The sequence below is a fragment of the Dromaius novaehollandiae genome, chromosome 24, assembly GCF_036370855.1.
Source record: "Dromaius novaehollandiae isolate bDroNov1 chromosome 24, bDroNov1.hap1, whole genome shotgun sequence".
Lineage (NCBI taxonomy): Eukaryota > Metazoa > Chordata > Aves > Casuariiformes > Dromaiidae > Dromaius > Dromaius novaehollandiae.
The window spans coordinates 2,866,874-2,887,299 of NC_088121.1; the positions used below are offsets into that span (position 1 = coordinate 2,866,874).

Genomic DNA, 20,426 nt, shown 5'->3' on the forward strand with positions numbered 1-20,426 from the left:
AATAGGCCCTGAACACATACCGTCAGGGTTTTTTGGATACATTTCTTTCATTAATCTCCCTTACTAGCAGTAGCAGCATCTTCTGTCCTTTTCTTCTGTCCTTTTCTCCTAAAATCCATCCCCCAAGAAAAAAGTCTTTTCACTGCAATTTTAACAGCATTTCTGAGAGGTCTCTCAGCCACATCCTTACAAACACAACAGGCACCAGAAATATCTGTACTTGTAACAATCTATGGCTGCAAGGGAGGATGGTAGGCAAAGCAACTACACGATAACCAAAATGCTATTATCTGCTGCACCACACACACACACTGCATCAATGGCCTCAATTCATAGTAGCAATCGCAATGATGATACATAAAAGCTATAGAAAAGGCATGCATTACTCACTGGGTTTTATTCTTTCGCTTCTCCAGAATGTAATTCTTTATGCTTTACAAAGCAGTAGGTATGAAATGAAACATTTTCCCTTTTTTCCACTGATGCTGTTGTTTGAATACCACTAGACACCAAAGACAATAGGCAGGATCAGCTTGAACATTAAGAGCAAATATTTAATGGAAGACTGGTTATCCTGTTCTCTCCCTTTCACATCTCTGCCTCATGTATCCAGGCACGGGTGGTACTGGCTCCCTTGGGAGGCTGTAGCTAGCAGCTGAGGCACAAACTAAAACATGGCATGGATGTCAAGGAGCTGATGTCACAAAAGCAAGTATTTCTCTGATAAAACTGGCAATTACATTAGGTAACTTTCGTAAGTCAACAGAAATGGTTCAGCTAAACATATTTTGTTATACAACGTCCTGTAGTTTCAAGAGTGATAAATTAGATCAAGATCTGTCAGCATAAACTGAGCCTACAATAACTTTCAAGTAATAAAATTGCCACTTAGATCACATTTTTGCATCAGAATATCAAAAAGACCATCATTTATGGGCACAGAAGAAAAACATACATCTAAACACTTCATAAACAACATTCACTATCTATTCCAAAAAAATAGCTAGTCTACTAAAAAAAGCAAGCTTATTTTTGAATACACAAGGCTGGCCTAGAAGTCTCCCATCTCTATCAGGAAATCAGTATCCAAGGCTCCAGGCCGGCAGATACTAGATGCACCTATTAGAGGTTGCATCTCTTCCCAGATACTGAATACAAGATGTTTCAGAAATCCTGCCACTTCACCTGCATAGCAGCACTGCCATTCCAATTTGCATGGAATGGAATAACTGCCTTGCTAAAGGTAAAAAGATACTGTTTCTACAACAGCAGCTGTAGAAGTACAGTAGGACTTGGTTCTAGGGGAAAATTAAGAAAAAGAATGGAGAAGAAAAAAAGGAGGGAGCAAAAATTCTAGAGCAAAAGGAATGCAGAAACAATATAAGTTCAGATGCTGGAGAATCTGGGCAAATCTTATTCTGCAGGCAACATCATACCAATATAAAAAGATGGCTTCTTCAAATAAGAATATTTTCAAATCTTTGTTCTTCAGTGTTGGGGGGCAGGGAAAAAAATTTGTCAACTTTTTCCATACAGCATTTATTTATTTATTTTTAATTAAAGGAGTGCAAACAGCATTGAAACTTTAGTGTCATGGTTCATTTCACTAACAGATTACATACATTTATTTTAAGTTTCTCTGACTGGTATAACCTCAAGGCCACATCAGTTTCACAAAGGTTCAAGACAGCTGAAATCATATCATTATGTTTCACCATAAATGCAAAATATTCAGCATGAATTCCTGCATTCTCCTTCCAAAAACATTTTTTGGAAGAAACGGCAGAGAGAAACCTACAATTCTACAGAAAGTCACCGCAAAGTACTTGCAATTCAAGAGATCACGTTACTGTAAATAGTAATTTATAATCCATGACCCAACATGAACAAGTTTGAGCAATGCATTACAAATGAAATAATCTGTCAAATCAAAAATTTTCTTTGCAAAACCCATTTTAAACTGTCTACAATAGCGAAACAAAGTCCACACTTACAAACTCCTAATTTAAACAAAAAGCCCATTTTGGATAAAGTGGCAGATTAACTGTTTACTTGTCTCTGCAAATAACTGGAGACAAACCTGAGACAAGCTGCTGCCACAGTGAAAGCATGATGCTCTAAAAAAGCAGACACAATGTTCTCATTCTTAAAAAGGATTTTATATGAAAGAAACTATAGCAAAAAAATTACAAAATAAAATAAAAACTTGAAACATTCCAAGTATTTCCTGAATTATTTTAGTCCTGTCAACTTTCTACTTCACATTATCCATACAACAGCAACTGTCAAGCACATATAATCATATTCTTCCCCAGGATTTTGGTTATGTGTATTTTTAAAGCACAAAAAGTTAAAGTACTGCTCAGATAATCTACTTTCATAACATATCCTTTATATAAACTGTATCACCAATACCAGTAACATGCACACATGTATAGTCCAAGCGCAACACATCTGTTGTATAGCAAACAAGCAATAATGCTCAATACATTAGTTTATGCTAATTTGCACCAATACACTTTAATATCTCTACTGTTTTACAATCTGGAAATAGTTATAACCAAGCCACAATACCAGATTTCCACACAGGTCCCATGGCTGCAAGAGACGACATGTACTAAATTCATTCATTAAATAATGAGAAATCTGACTGCAAATCACTTAATGAGTACATCCTACTACACAGGCTTTTTGAATAACCAAAGTACAATGCAAATATAAAACTATTTAAGAAAGAACACTCTACATATAGAGTAACTAGGTCATCTGAACCCCACTAATTTGTGCACTTGTAGTCCATCTCATTGTTTGGGACAACTAAAGCATCTACAGGTTAACACTTTTGTCCTGAAATATCCATACTTTTAATGAGAGATTATTAAATTGCAAACAACTCTGCTATGCCACGTGATTTGCAAAGATCTTCAAGGAACAAGCCTTTTTTCCTCTAGTTAGCTTACTCCTCCCCACACTATTCAGCATTATTTTGCTTTGTGTTCGCACAAATAAGGGCAAACAGTTCTAGCTAGGACTTTCATCGGTCTAGATTGGTACACAAGTATTTCCTCCTCCCTTCTTTAAATGGCTACAAGAATTGAAGCAGAGCTAGAGTCACCCACTTCTTTCCGCTCTTATATTGGGAAAGGTTTGGTCTAACATAAGCAAGTTAAAAAATGTAGCAGAGCATACTTCAATTCTTCAGTCAGCTTTCATCAGGTAATTTTGTCAACGAATTATTCATGTTTCTTTCCTTGACGTTTACAAGGATATGGAATAGTATACTGATGACCTCCTTCCATAATGAAAAGTGACTACCCAGTTATTTAATCATTCCATCCCAGTACAGTTATTTAAGTTATGGTAATCAAAGTAGACTGTATCAATCACATCTGCTTTCTCTGGAAGTGTATCCACTCCTTCAAAAGGGTTCTAACAGACTGATAAGCCCTTTACAAAAAGCTTTTTCACTCTTCTCCAGTACATCACTTATCCTCCCCGCAGGTTAAAAAACAAAAGAAAACAAAAACTCAGAAGCAAGCACCACTTTTACCATATTTACACACATCTAAAATCCTCACCACTCTTCTTTGCGCTGTATGAGCAACTGGAAGCCAGTATTAACCCCCAGTAACATTAAAAATACTATAATGTTGATTCATACAATACTTCATAATTTCTCTGATGAGAAATACTGATCATTTTAATATTCTATTTAGAAAAAGGTAAACAAAGCAATATATGTACATAAAACTAGCTTATGAAAATCTTTAAAGTACTTCTTTTCCATGTGACAAAAATCACACTAATATTTGATAACATTCTAGTACTCACTATCTTCTCCTGGACAAGGCATGCCGGGTTTCTCTGGAATACTTGGGAAAACTAAAACAAAAATATTAAATTTTTAAGCACAAACAATCTCAATAGCACTATTTCCTTGATTCTTGAATACATTTACAAGAAGCCAGTTTCTGAAAGCCTTTAAATAACTCAAAATCAGTGTTACTAGTGGCAAGATCTTATACTTGGCTTTAGCATTAACTGTTCTGTACAGTTTAGAACTTTAAGACCACTCAAAGTTTACTGAATTGTTTGGGATTTGGCTCTACCCCCAATATAACACTTCCTTTTTACAACACTGAAGTGTAGGGCAACAACTGCATACAGTAATATTTGATTTGATGGGTAAATGTTTTTCCCAATTTCACATTTAGTAAGCCATTAGGCTTATTGACAAATGAATATATGGTTCTCAAATTGTGTAATACTTGCCATGAATAATCAGCCCTTCATCTCTGTTTTGAGAATACAAACGGAAGGCTTCTTCCAGTTCCATCTGAGATGAGATGGTACATGGGTCACCTAGCAAAAAAGCACAGAGCAATACATAAGCAAATTTATGACTTAAGTATTTTAGGGGAGAATTTAAGTTATTAAGTAACATACCAGCCTTCAGGATTGCTTTTCTTTAAATAATGTTATATTAATCTGTCACTTTGGTTAAAGTCAAAATATAGCAACATAATTTTTTCCTTCTAACTTTTAATGGGTAGACAGAGTATACCATGCTGGTTTGAAAGGCGACAGTAAAACACAGAAGTGAATACATATGCTTAAAGATCTTTAACACAGGGAGGGCAGAGTAAGCTCACTTCCCAGTATGCAGAAAAGAACAAATTTAAAATAAATTTATCCTTTGTTAAAAGGCCTTTTATCTTACTACTGTAACTTTGTTGAATGCAGAACAACGCTATGAAAGCTTTAAAAAAAGTGTTATGAAGGTGCCTATAGATAAAAGTTAGTAAGGTCTCTTTCGCTATACTGATAGACAAACAATCTATCATTAAAAAAAACTTAGATATATCAAGACACAAATCGACAGAAGTTACAGGTGGGGTACAAGTTTTTGTTTGTTTGTTTGTTTTAAGTATTCTTTGAACTAAGAAAACATGCAGAAATGGAAGTAGTCATTTAATCATAAAGGAGTACCCCAGAAACATCCTTTGCATATTAAAGCACTAAAATAAGCTTCAAAAAGAGAAAAGCTGCTGTGGAGAACTTGTCAGTTGAAATAAATTAGTGACAGCTACAACCAATCATGAAAGGACTCTAAGACATTGGAGCCACATGAAATCTAGACCCTCCTGAAGTATTTCTGATTACCACAGATATTTTCAGGCTCCACTTACTACTATATCATCCAATTCCCCTTCTGCCAAGGTAAAGTGTTCTGTATATAATATATTTTCAAGTTTTGTGTTTTTTAATTTTAAAACTCTCAGCTGCTTGTATCAACATTTGCTCAGAGCTAGAAGACTAATGAGATGTACTGACAGATTAAAAAATATCATACTAACATAAATCTCAGTATCTCAAATATCTTTAAGAGACAATTAACAGAAAAGCCTCAGAAAAATAAAATGCAATTACAAAACAGCCCTAATGAGCATTATAGTTAACAAAGTCTGCCCTTCTATGTGTTTGTGTTCTCTGGCTGAATAACCAGTGCTCAGGTTCTTGTGAGTTCCTGTTTAAGCTTCTACTACAGTTGGGAGATTTACAAGGCTTCTTACTTGTATGGACGACCTGGCATCTAATATAGCATAAAGGTTAGCAACTGTTGACTCAGATGATACACTTGTAAGATTTCTGACTCCATCTCAATTGCCATTAAAGAAGTGCTTAATTTTTTCAGAAGCTTCTACTTTTCTGACAGATATGGCTCAAAATCAACCAGTGGACTGAAAAGTTCTGAGGGAAAGGTAGAAATGACACAGACATATAGATTGTGTTATCACATTTTATAGGAAAGCATACAAAAGAGCCCCAGACAAGTAACATTACCACTATTAAAAGCTTTTTTTTTTAAATTTATCTTATTCAAAAGATCCTTTTATAACAAAAATTCACTGATCTTTACCTATTCCAGAATACTACTTCTTTTTTCTAACTTAAAATCTCTAACAAAATTTTTTCCTCCTCAAATCAAAGAACCACAAACTTTGATATATACTTCAAGGTCATTATTAAATAGTAGCATTTGGAAGACTAAGAACTATCTGTAGTAATGATGTTAGCCTTTAAGCAGAGAAATTAAAGGACTCTATTCCTCTGAAGAAAAGACAGACTGAGGCTGGCTCTTCTCAGTTAAGAGCATGGACTTCCAATTTGATTTGAAAGTATCAGTCTGACACCAGACAATGACAAAAGTGAGTAAGCTGGGTGATGTTCTGTCAAAAACCCATTGACCTAATTTGCTGGTGCCACAGAAAAAGCACTGAAAAAGCTTCTTGGGAGAACTGGAAGCTAAGCCAGAACATACATATTGCTGAAGAGCTGTATGTCAGAACAAGACCTTTGCAAGGGATAAATTCTAATATTTAAATGAAAATTTTTTTTAACATCTGAATTGGAAGATGCTGCAAGAGTACCTCTGATAGACAGAGATACAGTTTTAATAATCCATGATAATCTCTAGACAATCTAGAAATACTGCAATACAAAAGGGAAAAGATTGATTTGTGCTGCAAATCAACCCAAATTCCTGATAATTGTGTGGGATTTTATTGTGCGTGGGTTATTCATAGTTCAAATTTTGGAGAATCTAGTCTTGCTAAAAATACCAGCAGAGATGTGTTAGAATTGGTCCACTATAAAATTTGCTTTCTTTGGACCTTTGGTAGGGTTTCTTTATCCATTAAGTGGTCAGAAATTCTATTTGCTTTAAGTGAGTTCAAAGAGAACATCTTCTGGTGCAATCAGTCAAATGAATTTAAATTACATGGGACAATAAGTGTAAGCACTCAGTCTACATGCAGAAACAGGGTAACTCAAAATCTGTAAGGATTCAGGGCAGGCAAAACAACAGATTGGTTAAAACTTAACTTAAAATACAAACCTCTTGCAGATTTATAAATCTAATACATGCATACAAATAAAACCAGGCATAGAAGAAAATACTTATTAGAAAAGGAAAGAAGCGTTACTTCAATCTAAGTAAACCTCAAAAAACAATTACAACAGACATCCAAACCAAGAAGCAGTTAAGTAGGACACATCTGAAGATCCACCAACTCAAAATTCATGAAGTTATCTTCACTACAATAACCTTCCTAGAGATGATGCAGTTCAAATAGTTGAGCATGTGCAATATAATGATTCTCTATGCACTTCCAATCAGGTTACTTTTTTACTAGACTGCCATATATAGCAATGAAACTGAGGGTTAGGAAACTAAAATCACTACGACTGCCTCTTTATATTCCTAATACCAAGACAGAGTGATATTTTTAAAAATTAGCACTCCTTGTCATCTTACGGGGACCAGGTTCTGATTACGGGCTTTTCTTAGCAGTAATGGATTTTGAAATCCCATTCAGCCACCAGACCACACTACAGCCAAAAGGACAATACTGCCTATTTTACTCCTATGATAAAAAAATAAAAAACAACATAATCAGAAATGTGAACCAAAGCAAATTACTATTTTTCCATCTTTCTGCACTCAGCTCCAGGAGCTCTGCTGCAAAGTGTAGCCTTGGCAAATATAAGCAGGGGGGGAAGGAGGGAGTGCATAGAAAACACAGCACAACACCAAATACAGTTATACAATTGCATGGTAGCTATTCGCAACCTACAAGACAAGAGTTCTGTCCACCATAAATTACAGCTGTATCACGCAGGCACCTAAGTAAACACAAGTTCAGAAAAAAGGAAAAAAGCAGCAAAAAAGGAACACAACATCAAGCATCTGTTTTACTCCTACTCACAGCAACCAGAAGGCTCTATCTAACTTAAGGCTGTAGAGACCTGCCACATTTTGCAGAAGGAAGAAATATGCAAAACCATTTCACATCATGACAGCATTTCAGAGCCTATGGGAAAGGTAAAGAAAAAGCAAGCTTCTCTCACATAGGAAAACCTGTGGAAACAGAATAATGATAAACTGCTTTAGATCTGACAGATAACTTGCAACAACGAAATGAGGCAACATCAACCTTTCCTTTCCTGTAGCAAAACAGTAAGAACCTGAAACTTTTGCAACAAATCATTTTTACTGAACTTTAATAACCTCACACTTCAGTAAAATAAAAGGCTACGCTATTTTTCCACATATTAACTTTGCTCCCACTTTCTTTTTCTGTATATCACTTGTATTGCAACACACCAGGCATTTTTATGTAACATTTACAAAACAGCTTATTTCTAATACAGTTTTTATTGATGATCATCTATCATCTTTTTAAAAAAATGATTCTTCAAAATATCAGTCAAGTGGAGGGGAAAAAAAAAAAAAAAAACACATACAAGTCACCTATAATGCACCTTGTTCATTTCACATTTGGTCATCATGTTTGACATCAACAGGATATTAATATCCAACTTAGTCAAATATTCCTTCAAAAAGACAGACAACATCAATCTGCCCCATAGCTCTTGAATAGGCTATGTCAGACCAGTAATACAATCAATACTACAACCAGTGACAACCATTAAGCAGCTGTGCAACTGTCAAGAACCACCACAGAAAATGATTTATCATTGCTATAATTCTTACTAGCCTTTCACAAAATACCAAAAAAGATTTAAGAACATAGTCTTTTGATATTACAACTGCATTATTTCTTGAGAACATGTTCATTCTAAAGGCAAATCATAATTCAGAAGATGGAAATGCCTATGTCATAGGAAAAGCTGACATGATTTAAGCAACATTTTAAAAACGTGAGATTTGAAAGTGAGTTTTGAACAGTATGGCATTAGGCCTATAAAATTCTGAAATTAAAAGATGCTTTGCATTCAATATGCAAGCATGGAATAGTTAAAATATTAAAATTTTACAGAGCCTCTTAAATACCTCTCACAAAGCATTTCAGACACCAACATTGAAAAACGTTTGTGTGGTCAAGCAATACACTCCGACTTATTTTATACATGGGCAGCCAGCCAAACTTTTAGCGATTGAAAGCTTTCCCCAAAATTACATGGAGTAGATGGAAGAGCAGAAACTAGGATCAACACCAGGCTTCAGATACCAACCAGAAACCATCTTCTTAACCCAACTCCAAGAAAACAAAGAGGCAAAAAAGCAGTATACAGTACTCATGTCTAAAACTCTTTACAGTAATTATCTAAACCATTAATCATGGCATGATTAGGTCAAGACATATTCACATTCCTACCACTAGATCTGGGTCAGCATCCTCTTGAAAAACACTTTTTCCCCCTAAGAACTTTATGAGTCTCAGATACCAGACCACAGCTACAATTCACTCCCTCTGCATCTGCATTTTTCCAAAGAAAACTTCTATTCCTCTAGTGTTAACAATTAAAGAAGGAAATAAGAAGAAAAACCAAGTTAGTCATTGAGTTAAAAGAAATGGCAAGTCTGCCAAATTTTTTCTCATCAAATGTTCCTTTGGTCTCTCTAGTTAAATACAGCAGCAGATAATCACATATTATTTAAAAGAATTAAAGTAAATTAAAGTACAACACAACCTTGATATTCAGATGTTTATTTACTCAAAGCTCCTTGCTTTATAGAACAGGGTCATGTCCCTTGGTATTTCCTCAGCATCCCTCTTTGTACCAAAATGTAGAAAAATAAGAGTTACTATGTAGCATTTCACATATCTACAGTACCTTCATCATCAATCCACTTGAGGGTAATTGGCTGTTCCTGTTGTAGAGTACACATCTCGCGCACTTCATTACAAAGTTCATCATAGCTCATTGATGCATCCAAGTTTGTTATCAGGATGTTCCTGCAAGAGATAAAAATCAAACTTATGAGAAAATGTGTGCTTTAGCCAGCATATTCCAGCAATTCTATCTACAGACTAAGATGCAAAAGCATACTTATGAAACTGGCTAAAATAAATGGCCAGAAGCCAACAGGACTACATCTCAGAGTATTTAGGGTTTTTTTGTTTTTTGGTTTTTTTTTGTTTGTTTGTTTTTGGGGGGGGTGGTTTTTTTTTAAATTTACCACTTCCCTTCGGTGAGTCCAGTTCCTTTAATATAAATGCCAGCGTTCAAAATGGTGTTAAAAAACCCACATGATTTTATAACAATTAAATTGGATCCTAGGATTTCTTCCATAAGGAAATAAAATAAGGTATCATGATTACTGTAAAATTCTATTAAAATTTCAGTTATTCCTCACATCTGCTAGATCATTAGAGAGGAAGCTCCAAGTGGGTGAAATCTCAAAAAGATATATCACAACAAAATTCAGCAACAGATAAAACCTTAACCAAACTCAGCATTTTCCTGTACTCTACATTTGAAATGTTTTAAGACTATTAACCCAATTTTTAATTCTGCTTAATGTAAGTCATGCTCATGTATTTGAGAAACTAACTCTTAATACAATGAAAAGCCACATAATACTATCAAAACAGAATGAAGATTTCTTTTAAAAGAAAAAGAAAAGATATGCTAAACAAAATCTGAAGATACAAACTAGATTTTTTCCTGTTTTCTATTTTCAAGAAAAGACTCAAGGAAACTAACTGATTAAACAAAAAGGAGATGTACTTAAGAAGTCTGGGTGCTTTCAAGACCTCCTAGAAGATAATTGCAAAATTCTATTTCCCAGTTAACAGCTACTGACATATGCAATTCTTTCCTCTTAGCTCAATACCGTAAACATATCGGAAGTTACCCAATAAGATTGGTTTTTCATTTTTTCACCTTGTATAACAAGTCATTTTAGAAAACATGTTATCTTACCTATTTTGCTTACTTGTGTTTTTCACCCAAAACTCAACACCTTGAAGTATTTAAGATAGATTTACTGAATCCAACAACAAAACCAAGAAGTATCTAAGATGTGAAGACCTCTCCAGGAAAGGTAATACACTGAATTAAGGATCTCAAATTCTGTAACTTATGCTTTAAGTGAAATACATAAATAATTTTACAGTCTACTTTGGCAAAGAATTACAGTAAGCGAAGTTTTAGTAGAATTCTTTAAAAGGTTGTTTTACATTTCAAATTCAATTAACTATTACCTTTTCAAGTGAAGCTTTAAATTTACAATTTGTTAAGTTCTTTAAGAACAGCAGCATAATAAACTAATTCTTTCCAATACCAATGGAAAAGAAACATGCAACCTGCAAAGCTGTATTGTTTTAGAACTGAGAGTTTTCAGGTGAGGCAGAGGCTAAGAAAAGCCCCCTCTCCCCTGCCCAAGTGAAAAAGGCATATTTTATGCACCTACAGAAGTAAGAGACCAAACTAGTTCTCCACATAGTTTTTGATGTCTGGTGCAGTGCCTTGCACCAAAACACAGTCACTGACAAAAGCAGCTCATTATTTAATGCACTGCCACCACAAGCTACTAAGAAAATCAGGTATCTGTAGATCTGTGGTAACTCTTGTCAATTTCTTTAGGCCAGTAATTATGCTTTCATGGCTATTTAAATAGTATTAAAAATGTGAAACCACACACTAAGACACTGCTCTACTATACACACAAACTCCAACTGAAGTTGACAGTAACATTAATCAGCATTACATTATTAAAATTGTGATAAAAGATGGCACTGCTTTCTACATATAAATTAATGACCTTCAGATTAGCATATTTCAGCTGTGTTATTTTGTCCAAGCACCACCTATTACAGATGCAAATATAAATGAGATTTATTCAAATTATTGTCTTGATTATACCCATATTCTTTTGAGATTAACAATATTTAATCTTAATGCCTGTAGCCACATTAGCCAATCAGGTCACAGATAACTGATCATCATTCATGGTTCTAAAAGCCAATGTATTTAATCTAGGCATGTGAGTAATTCTCTTAATATAACTGCCCATACATATAACTTCCTGATCACTAATTTTTCATATTACTTGTTAGTGTGCAGTTTTAGCTATCCAATGGCAAAAGCATGTATCTCATGGGATTCTTTAGCAATTAAACAGAGGTAATACACAGGAAAAAATATCACATCAATGCAATATTTAAATGAAGCGATTTCAAATAACAACATACAAACCAGACAAACTAAGTAACTGAAAAAAAAAAAAAAAAAAAAAAAAAGCAGTGAGTGTTACACAAGCTTACTTTCTTTTGCAATTTACTTATGCACTTATTTATGGTATGTTAGGAACTCTGTCACACCCAGAAACAGGAATACCTAAGATCCTAGGACTCCCTGGCAACAGACTTGGCACTTGTGTGCTTTACAACTTCCTCATGCTTATGTTTTTAATTGGGATTTCAAAAAGATGCATCATACTGTCACCTGTCATTTTAAATTGTTTAGCAGGTACCTGAATGAGCTTGATCCTAATTCTAAAGTCATCCAACATTAAACAAGTTTACAAATTGCAGGAAATGGTTAAAGATGAGGTAGTACTCTCATGGAAACATTGAAGTAATCAATTACACAATGCATAACAAAGTTAGTCAGCTCTTACTCACAGGGACACGTGGATTCAAGCAATAAAACAAAGAAAATTCTGTGATCACAGAACCCCTGCTTTGTAAATTAACAGATGATTCACTCCTTTACAAGTGAGAATAGCATTAAGAAAGTGAACATCATGGGGAGATCACTAAAAATGAATAACTGAAAGAAGAAAGTCTGCACAGCTCTATTTTATAAAGACACACACCTTTCTCTTTATAGCTCCACTGGGCCAGCAAACTATCCCAAACCATTTATGCTAATTTCTATTCACATTTAGAGTACCTTCCCTCATACAGCTAAGGCAGCTCTCCCATTATTGCTTCAGAGAAGCATGCATATCCATGCATCCCAGAAATACAAACATAATACTTCTTGTGTTATGCATGTTCTTTTCAACCTAAGCCTGTGTATGACACGATTAACAGGTGTAGGATTAAACTACTGAGCAGAAATAATCATAAGTAATGTTACATATATGGTGCAAACCTTTCAACCAAAGTTCACACAGCAGTTTACAAACATCTATTAAATATCCCAAACAGCACCCTGGTGCAGATGATTAATATAACAAACCCCAATTGATCAGCACAATCTCTACTAATTATCACATTTCAGAAGTTACTGAGCAATGGTAATAAAACAGCATTAAAAAAATGAACCAGAGTGCTCTGCCTATAAACTTTCGTAAATGGATAGCAAATTCTCAGTATTTTGTTGAGACACCAGCTTTGACATGAATCCATATCACTAAAAGCATATCTACATTTTTGCTATGAGAATTTTTTTTAATGAAAATTCATCCTGCCGGTAAATGAACTGCAAGTTAACAGATTTTACTAGATTTTCAATTTATAGATGGCAAAATCAAGACATAAAAGTCAAATGACTAGGCATCAGGAAAGAGTCAGAAGCATAGGTAGGAACAGAAGCCAACAAAAGTAAAAGCTTAGCCTTATACATGAGAATACCCATCTTTCAAGATGCTATTTTCCAGTTCTGCTAACGCATCAAAAATGAGGAGAGTCATAAGAAGAGATCCATACAGGTATCACTTTCTTAGCCACTGCCCTGGATGTATTTTCATACTAATTGTTTCCTTCCTTCCAAACTGAAATATTTAAAGTTTCTTGTGATAAAACTGGTGTTCATCAGATTACTGATGCTGGCACACTAGGGTTGTCCCACTTTTGGCTTTAAGAGGCAAAAACCAATATTGGCATTTGCTCTAAAATTCTAAACTCAGGACCTCAAACTATTTGGCACTGACATGGGAAGTAGTTTTATACTTAACAGGGAAGCTCTCTATTTTTAAGAAAATTTGGTAAATATTTTCACAGTTACACTACAAAGAGCACTTTCCTACACCACAGTATTAAAAATCTCAACTACAGTATCAACATTTATTTGTTCAGCAGAACAAAAAAAAAACCCAACACACACACACAACCAGACAGGGTGACTTAGGTCACTTACTATGAATTCATATGCTAATAAATTTAATCTAAAGAATTCAAATCAAGTCCAAGGATTTACTTAGGCCAAATATTTAACTCCTCAAATGATTTAAATTTATGCCTCAGGTGAAGACAGGAGAGACCAAAATAAGATTAATCCACAAGGTCCTCACAGTGGCAGCAAATCAATTAGGTGAAATACGATTCAGCAGACATCCAAATTCCAGTCTGACAAGAAAGCCAAAAAGTCACTAAAGACACTGCCATTCTAAGAGAAAATTCCTTCCCAACTTCAGGTCTATCATTCAGTATTCCCATATAGAATTTCCAAGGAGGAAGGAAATAAGTTCACACTGTCTAATGAAGGTACAGGAAAAACAGTATCTCCAGTCTCTAACAGATTTACTACACATGTATAAAGCCCCCATACAACACGTATCCAAATTCAATGCTTCCAGAAAGCATTAGGCTTACTGTGCATACACTATAGCAACATCTAGGATATCTGGCTATTTCAGCTGCCAAACAGAAGAACCCTATGCAGACCAATCTTTAAAAAAAAAAAAAAGTTCACATTCAAAGCAAGCAGTATTTCTTGCCTGCAAAAATCAGGTCCAGATAATCCCCGACACACAACAGCCTTAAGTGTGACAATGAACAGAGTATTCCACAGCCTTATCACCAACCAGATTTCCTACACAATTTTGAAGTGCTGACTTACTGTAGTCAGTATTTTGTTTGTAAATAAGTAAATAGACATCTGATGCTTTAGAGGAAGGCAAACTCCTATACCCTCCCCTTAAAAAACAAATTAGATGTTGAAATAATAAAACTTTTCATGACTCGGCTGGCAACTAACTGAAAGTCATGAAGACCGTGACTTTCTTTTCACTGTCTTAAAGCAGAGCTGCATAAATAAGCATTGAGAGGGTAACTGAAGAAATTGTGTTAACACCAATATCTCACTGCCATTCATGTTGCATTAGTCAAGCTGCTGCAGGGAAGGGAGAAAAAAGCTATCACAAAAAGGGCAAACTAACATACTTTTCAAGAGTGTACTTTTGATATTTATTCATTACCTGAAAACAAAGACTTTTGTGTCTTGAATTTAGATTCTTAAGGAAAAAAACACTTTTAGAACTGAGTCTTCAAGCAGCTTACATAGGCTCATCTAAATTTATTGATAACTTGAGATTTAACTAAAAATCGCTCTTCCCACATTAACCTAGATAATTCCCTGATAAGCATTCTCTTCAAAATTTCTTAAGAAGCAAATCCAGTAACACTAGCTTGTTGTTTCAAGACTTACATACTCACCCACAAAAAAACACCTCCAATAATTTTCCAGACAGTAACCACTGTAAATTAAAACAATATCTAAAAACCCACAATGGAAAGGGGCTCTTGTACTAAATACTACAAATTTTGTCCCAAGGAGCCATACAGTCACAAATTGACATCTATGATTGGAAACCTGCACATGGCAGTCTCCTGCTAATTTCAGTGCTGACCTGTAGACGTAGAGCTCACTACATGAGTGAATATGATGAAATGTAATGCATGTATTACTATATTATAAAGATAATATCTGCATCTGAATATAACAGACCAATTTGTCTGTGACCATAAACACTTGTAAGAAAACAGAAAGCAATAACCCATCAACTCAGACTAAAGAATAAAACAGCAACTCTTAAAATGTTTCAGTGTGCTGCAGTTGTTGTGGATGTTTATTTTAATAGCCTAGAAGTTTATACACCTGTCTTCACATTACATCCAAATCCATCAGCTTCCTTTTTACGCTACCACTAAGTGAGACTATGGATTCCTGTTTGATATGCTTCAAAATTAGGTATGACACAATACAGAGGAGAGAACACATAGACTTACCCACTATAGTGTGTTTTCACCCTGATGAAGTCTGTGTTCAACTTAACTTTCGAGCCCATTCTGCTAGGCATGGTCTAAATTCAACAGTATAAATGAAGGCTATATTGTAAATACATAGAAATATCAGATCATTCAGAATAGATAACTCATTTAATTCTGAAGTGAAAGACTTTGGGTGTGAAATATGCAGATCTTATCCAGATAACAGTCAATCCAGCTGAAAGACAGAAAACCAGAATATAGATGAATATATACACACTCTACTGAACAAATGTGTTGTATCAGATTTTGTAAACCCAAGCAGCTTTACACATAAAACAGCAAGAAAAGGAAAATATACAGTAAGACTCGTCCTGCACAGTAATGAAGTGAATCAGTTAAAAATACCCTGTATTACATAAATATTCCAATTTACAGAAGATTGGAACTCAAAAGAGGTAGACAGGGTTTTTTTTGCATAGGTGGTATAAAAAATTTACTTTTTTTTTTTTTTTCTACAGGACAACATTTTTTAACAAAACATCTGGCAGTTCCCTCCTGGCCAAAAATACTCAGAACACTTATTTACTTATTCATCCATACTACTTCTGGCTCTTTTCTTCCATACAGTAGAGAATGCCAATTCAAAGTAGTTTTTACATACAAGGAAGACTGTTAGTGGCTCATGTTAATTACAAATTTATCCAAGAAAAGTAGAAGAGGATCTCCAAAGGGCAGTTTCAGTTGCCTTTAGGACTAGGCTTCCAAGCAAACATCCTGTTCATTCAGAACTTTTCTCCACTCCCTCCCATATACAAGCATATTGCAAAATATTTTCACATACCTCCCTAAGCCCGCTGTCTAGGGAAGCAGGCCATATGCACCAGGGAAAGATGCCAGAACTCGGGCTCCCTACTGTCCTCCTGCTGGGACTTGAGGCCACATGTAGCCCCCCCCTACTCTCCCCAGGGTTCCTTCAGCAACCGCCGACCTGCACCGGGGTCGGTGCGCTCCCGACCGCATGCGCGGCGACGCCGCGGACACAACGCGCGGGGGGAGCGGGAGGCAAGGGACGCTTTCGCCCGGACGAGGCCGCTCCGCAGGGCCGGGCCAGCACTCTGCTGGCTGCTGCCGCCCTCCGTGCCGAGTCGGGGCAGGCAGCAGGCGGAAAGGACTATCCTCCTCTTCCTTCCCCACCGCGCCCAAGGGACGCCTTTGGGGCTAACCCTTTCTCCTACCTGCTCTGCTGCTCCGACCAAGGTAAGTCCCTCCCCAGCGACCAGGTCCCGAAGGGTCCCTTTCCCCGCCACCTCCACAAATCTAACCGATAACGCCCCCCCTCACCCCGGGCCTGCCTCTCCAGCCTCGTGCCAGCGGTACTCGGCTCCCCCCTCCCCCGGCCCGAAGTTGCCCAAAGTCCCGCGAGGAAGCTCAGGTCGGACCCCGGCTCCCCACCGCCCTCCGGGCCGGCGAGGCCCCAGGAATCACGGAGGTAGCGCGCTGCGGGAGGAGCCCCAGGCTCCTCCTCAGCTACCGACCCGCTCCCCGCCTCAATTGCCCCCTCCTCCTAGCTCTAGCGGCACCAGCGCTCCTACTCCGAACATGGCCGACTAAGAAGGCTAGCACTCACAACCAACACAACACCTCCCACTCTACCTGTCGGCCAATAGCAAGCTCCGGCTCACCTGCAGCCAATCCCCATGTGATATCACTCACCGTGACCAATCATAGGTTAGGAACCGTTACCTGGAGAGTAGGGGCTTCTCAGCCAATCAAAAGCCATAGAGGAAGCGGTAGGCGAACACCTGCAGCCAATCGGAGAAGATAGCGGCGGGTATGCTGCTCCCGCGGGTGCGGTGGTAGGTGTGATGGGGGGGGGGGGGCGGCGGTAGGTGCAGAGGAGGATGCTGTCCTCGCACCCCAGCGACCGGCCGCGCTCTGGCGGTCTTGCCACTGCCCTGATTCGTCCCTGGAGGGCTTCACTGCCCCGCCGTGACTGTGCAGTACCTATGCGCTCAGAGATGTGGTAGCGCTGTGGCGGAAGGAGGCCCCAGACCCGCGAGGAGACGCGGATGCGACCGTTGCGGCGCTGTGTGGGCACGGAGCTACGGTTCTGCTCTCCTCGGAGCCCTCTAGAGAGGTAGTGTGGGTCGTCCAGACTGCCAAAGGCCCCATGGCTCTCCGGTGTTGCCTCGCCGGGCTCCTGCTTAGCTTCAGCTCGCCGGGAGGCGCTGGGTAGCTCGGGGAGGAGCTGCAGTGCCTCCCCGGAGTATCCAGCGCCGGGCTGGTGGTAGGGAGCGTGGGGCCGCCTCAGGGCTGGGCCGGAGGCGGTGCTGAGGCGAGGGGCGGTGCCCGGAAGGAGTGGCGTCTGCGACTGGGGGAGGTGCGCCGCGGCCCGGAATGAGAGGGAAAACTGACTTTCAGAAAAGTGTAATTTTACATGAGGGTGAACATACCACCCAAACCTGAAAGAATTCATTCAGAACTGTTAAGGCAGGAAAGCTGTTGTCAAAATAAATACATATAGAAGAAATGAAACAACAAAAATAGCAATACTATGATGTCTTCTAAGTAGTCAAACCCAGAGGGGAGGAAAAAAGACAATGGACTACATTGTAGTAATGTTGCTGAATTACCCACACTTTCATAAGAGCAAGCCTATGAAATGTTCAATGTCATTATTATTTCAGTTTTATAAAGTGATTTTTTTTCTAATGATACTTTGGTTTGTTGATTTAAAACTCTGAATCAACTGTGACTGAAGCACGGTGGTCTCCTCTGTAAAAGAAGACATAGGAGCTTTGCCTGTTTTTCAGATAGAGGTGTGGGATTGTTGTACTCGGAGTACCCTCGTGGAAATTAAAAATTAAAATGGCTAATTAGTTTTCTTCTATACCTAAACCAGCTTTCCAAGCCAATAAGCTATCCAAACGAAAGGCTTGCCTTGGAGCTTTTGTTTACCTCTTTGAATCTCATTGGGGTAACTAGCTCACTGAACTTTGAAAACCAAGCCAAGGTGTCACAACTACTATGTTTTGGGTTTGACTACTCAGAGTTGAAATCAGAGTCTGTATTTTGAAAATGAGAGATGATTGATCCTTAGTCTCCTGCTGTTACCTGGTGCACACCTACCTTGAGTTTCTTTTGGACACCATTTAGCACTTTTACACTTCCTTTATGAGGGTTATGTGAGTGTGTGTGCTTGTATGAATATAGCCCTGGTCCTCCTTTTGGTATCTCTACAATCTTCCAAAATATGAATAAAAAATGCTTAATACTAGTTTAAGTAGGAATAAAGAAGCAAAATATTCCTATCAATCTAGACATTTTCTGTGACACAAAGGAAATGCAATAATTGGTTTGATTTAACAGTCTTTAATCTGAATGAATAATGTCTCCATTGTTAATTTTATCTCAATTGGAACTCTGAATGTGATTTCAAACTGGACCTTAAATCTTCATGTGTTTCAGATTTCCTCTTTAAAATGGAGAACATTATATAAGATGTGTCTATGAACATACTTTATTTCAGGGCAGGCTAGACTTTGATCTCTCTTTCACATCAGTTAGACATCCTGTGATACCTGAGATGTTGGACTGTGAGATAAAAGGTGGTGCAGTTCTTCAGAACTGTGATTTATTTGGAGATTTTGCTCAGCACAGCTTACTCTAACAAATTATTGGATACACTTTCAGCAGTTAAAGAAAACCTGAATACAAAGCTATTTATATATCTTACAAAGTTTTCTTTTTTTTAAATTGGTCACTTAGTACTAATGCTGTTATTTTGTTGACATGGCAGAGCATTGCGCTTCTGTTTTCTATGAAACTACCCTCAGCTTAATGAAAAGAAAGCCATTATATGGCTGTCATGCAGCACCTAAATTTGAAGACCTGATAGTGTGCTTATTAACACTACTATTTTGAGGGTCTTACAAGTCAGCCATTTTATTTTATGCCAGTTATAAATGTGGTACTAAATACTAGTATAAATGCGTCAGGTTCTGTGTTGTTTTGCATTTTTATCCCATCACCTCATCTTTAGTGGGTTTACTCCCAGTTTACACAGCTATGACCACAATGATAATCTAGCTTTACACATGTAATGACCAGGTGTACATTCAACCTCATTGTGCAACAGATTTACAGTGACAGTGATGAAAACAGATTTGCTAAGGAGTGTAGTGTTGGTATTTCAGTTGCTGCAGCACAGAAGTTTGATGTTACCTCATGTTACTGAATTGTCCTTTTGACTAAAAGTTATGAACATGAAGAGTGTTGGTTTCTGGATTTAATATCTTCTTGGTTATTTAATTTTACTAGGGTTGTGACAGTTTTTAAGTCTGTATTTATATAAATGTTTATATCTACACATTTCCAGCAGATGGCAAGATATTCCTAGGCAACTGTCTGGGAGAGAAACATAATTGAATATACAATAATTATTTGTGCTAGTCCTTTATTTTAATGCTACAGGCTACTGAGAACTGTTCTTTAAAGATTAGTCTAAAGGGAAAACAAGTTATTTGGGATTAATAGCATTAATCTAGAGTCCTGCTTCAGGCATCAGATGTCTGCGTTCATGGCTATCAATTTCACTAAAGTGCAAAGTTATTTTATCTGTATTTTCCTTTTTAAAATTTCAAGAAACATTTGCTGTTTAATGGCTTTGGAAAC

General features: G+C 37.2%; 1 protein-coding gene across 5 annotated transcripts in view; it reads right to left on the reverse strand.

Moving 5' to 3' along the window:
• The window catches only part of PRKCZ (protein kinase C zeta), a 74,650-nt gene extending 56,580 nt beyond the window's left edge, over positions 1 to 18,070 (reverse strand). The window contains exons 1-5 of one of the 5 annotated variants that reach the window (XR_010392786.1): positions 16,594 to 17,003; positions 15,771 to 15,987; positions 9,643 to 9,764; positions 4,273 to 4,362; positions 3,832 to 3,882 (exon numbers count right to left, since the gene is read on the reverse strand). Coding sequence is in view for 4 of the 5 variants with exons in the window: in XM_026096500.2 (XP_025952285.1) it covers positions 3,832 to 3,882; positions 4,273 to 4,362; positions 9,643 to 9,764; positions 15,771 to 15,841 (334 nt within the window). In the remaining variant the exon portion in view is untranslated. Of the gene's footprint in view, positions 1 to 20; positions 67 to 3,831; positions 3,883 to 4,272; positions 4,363 to 5,573; positions 5,593 to 9,642; positions 9,765 to 15,770; positions 15,988 to 16,593; positions 17,004 to 17,495 lie in introns of those variants that run through there. The other 4 variants (XM_026096500.2, XM_026096501.2, XM_064525436.1 and 1 more) reach the window with 4 other exon arrangements.
• Between the last annotated feature and the right edge of the window lie 2,356 nt (positions 18,071 to 20,426).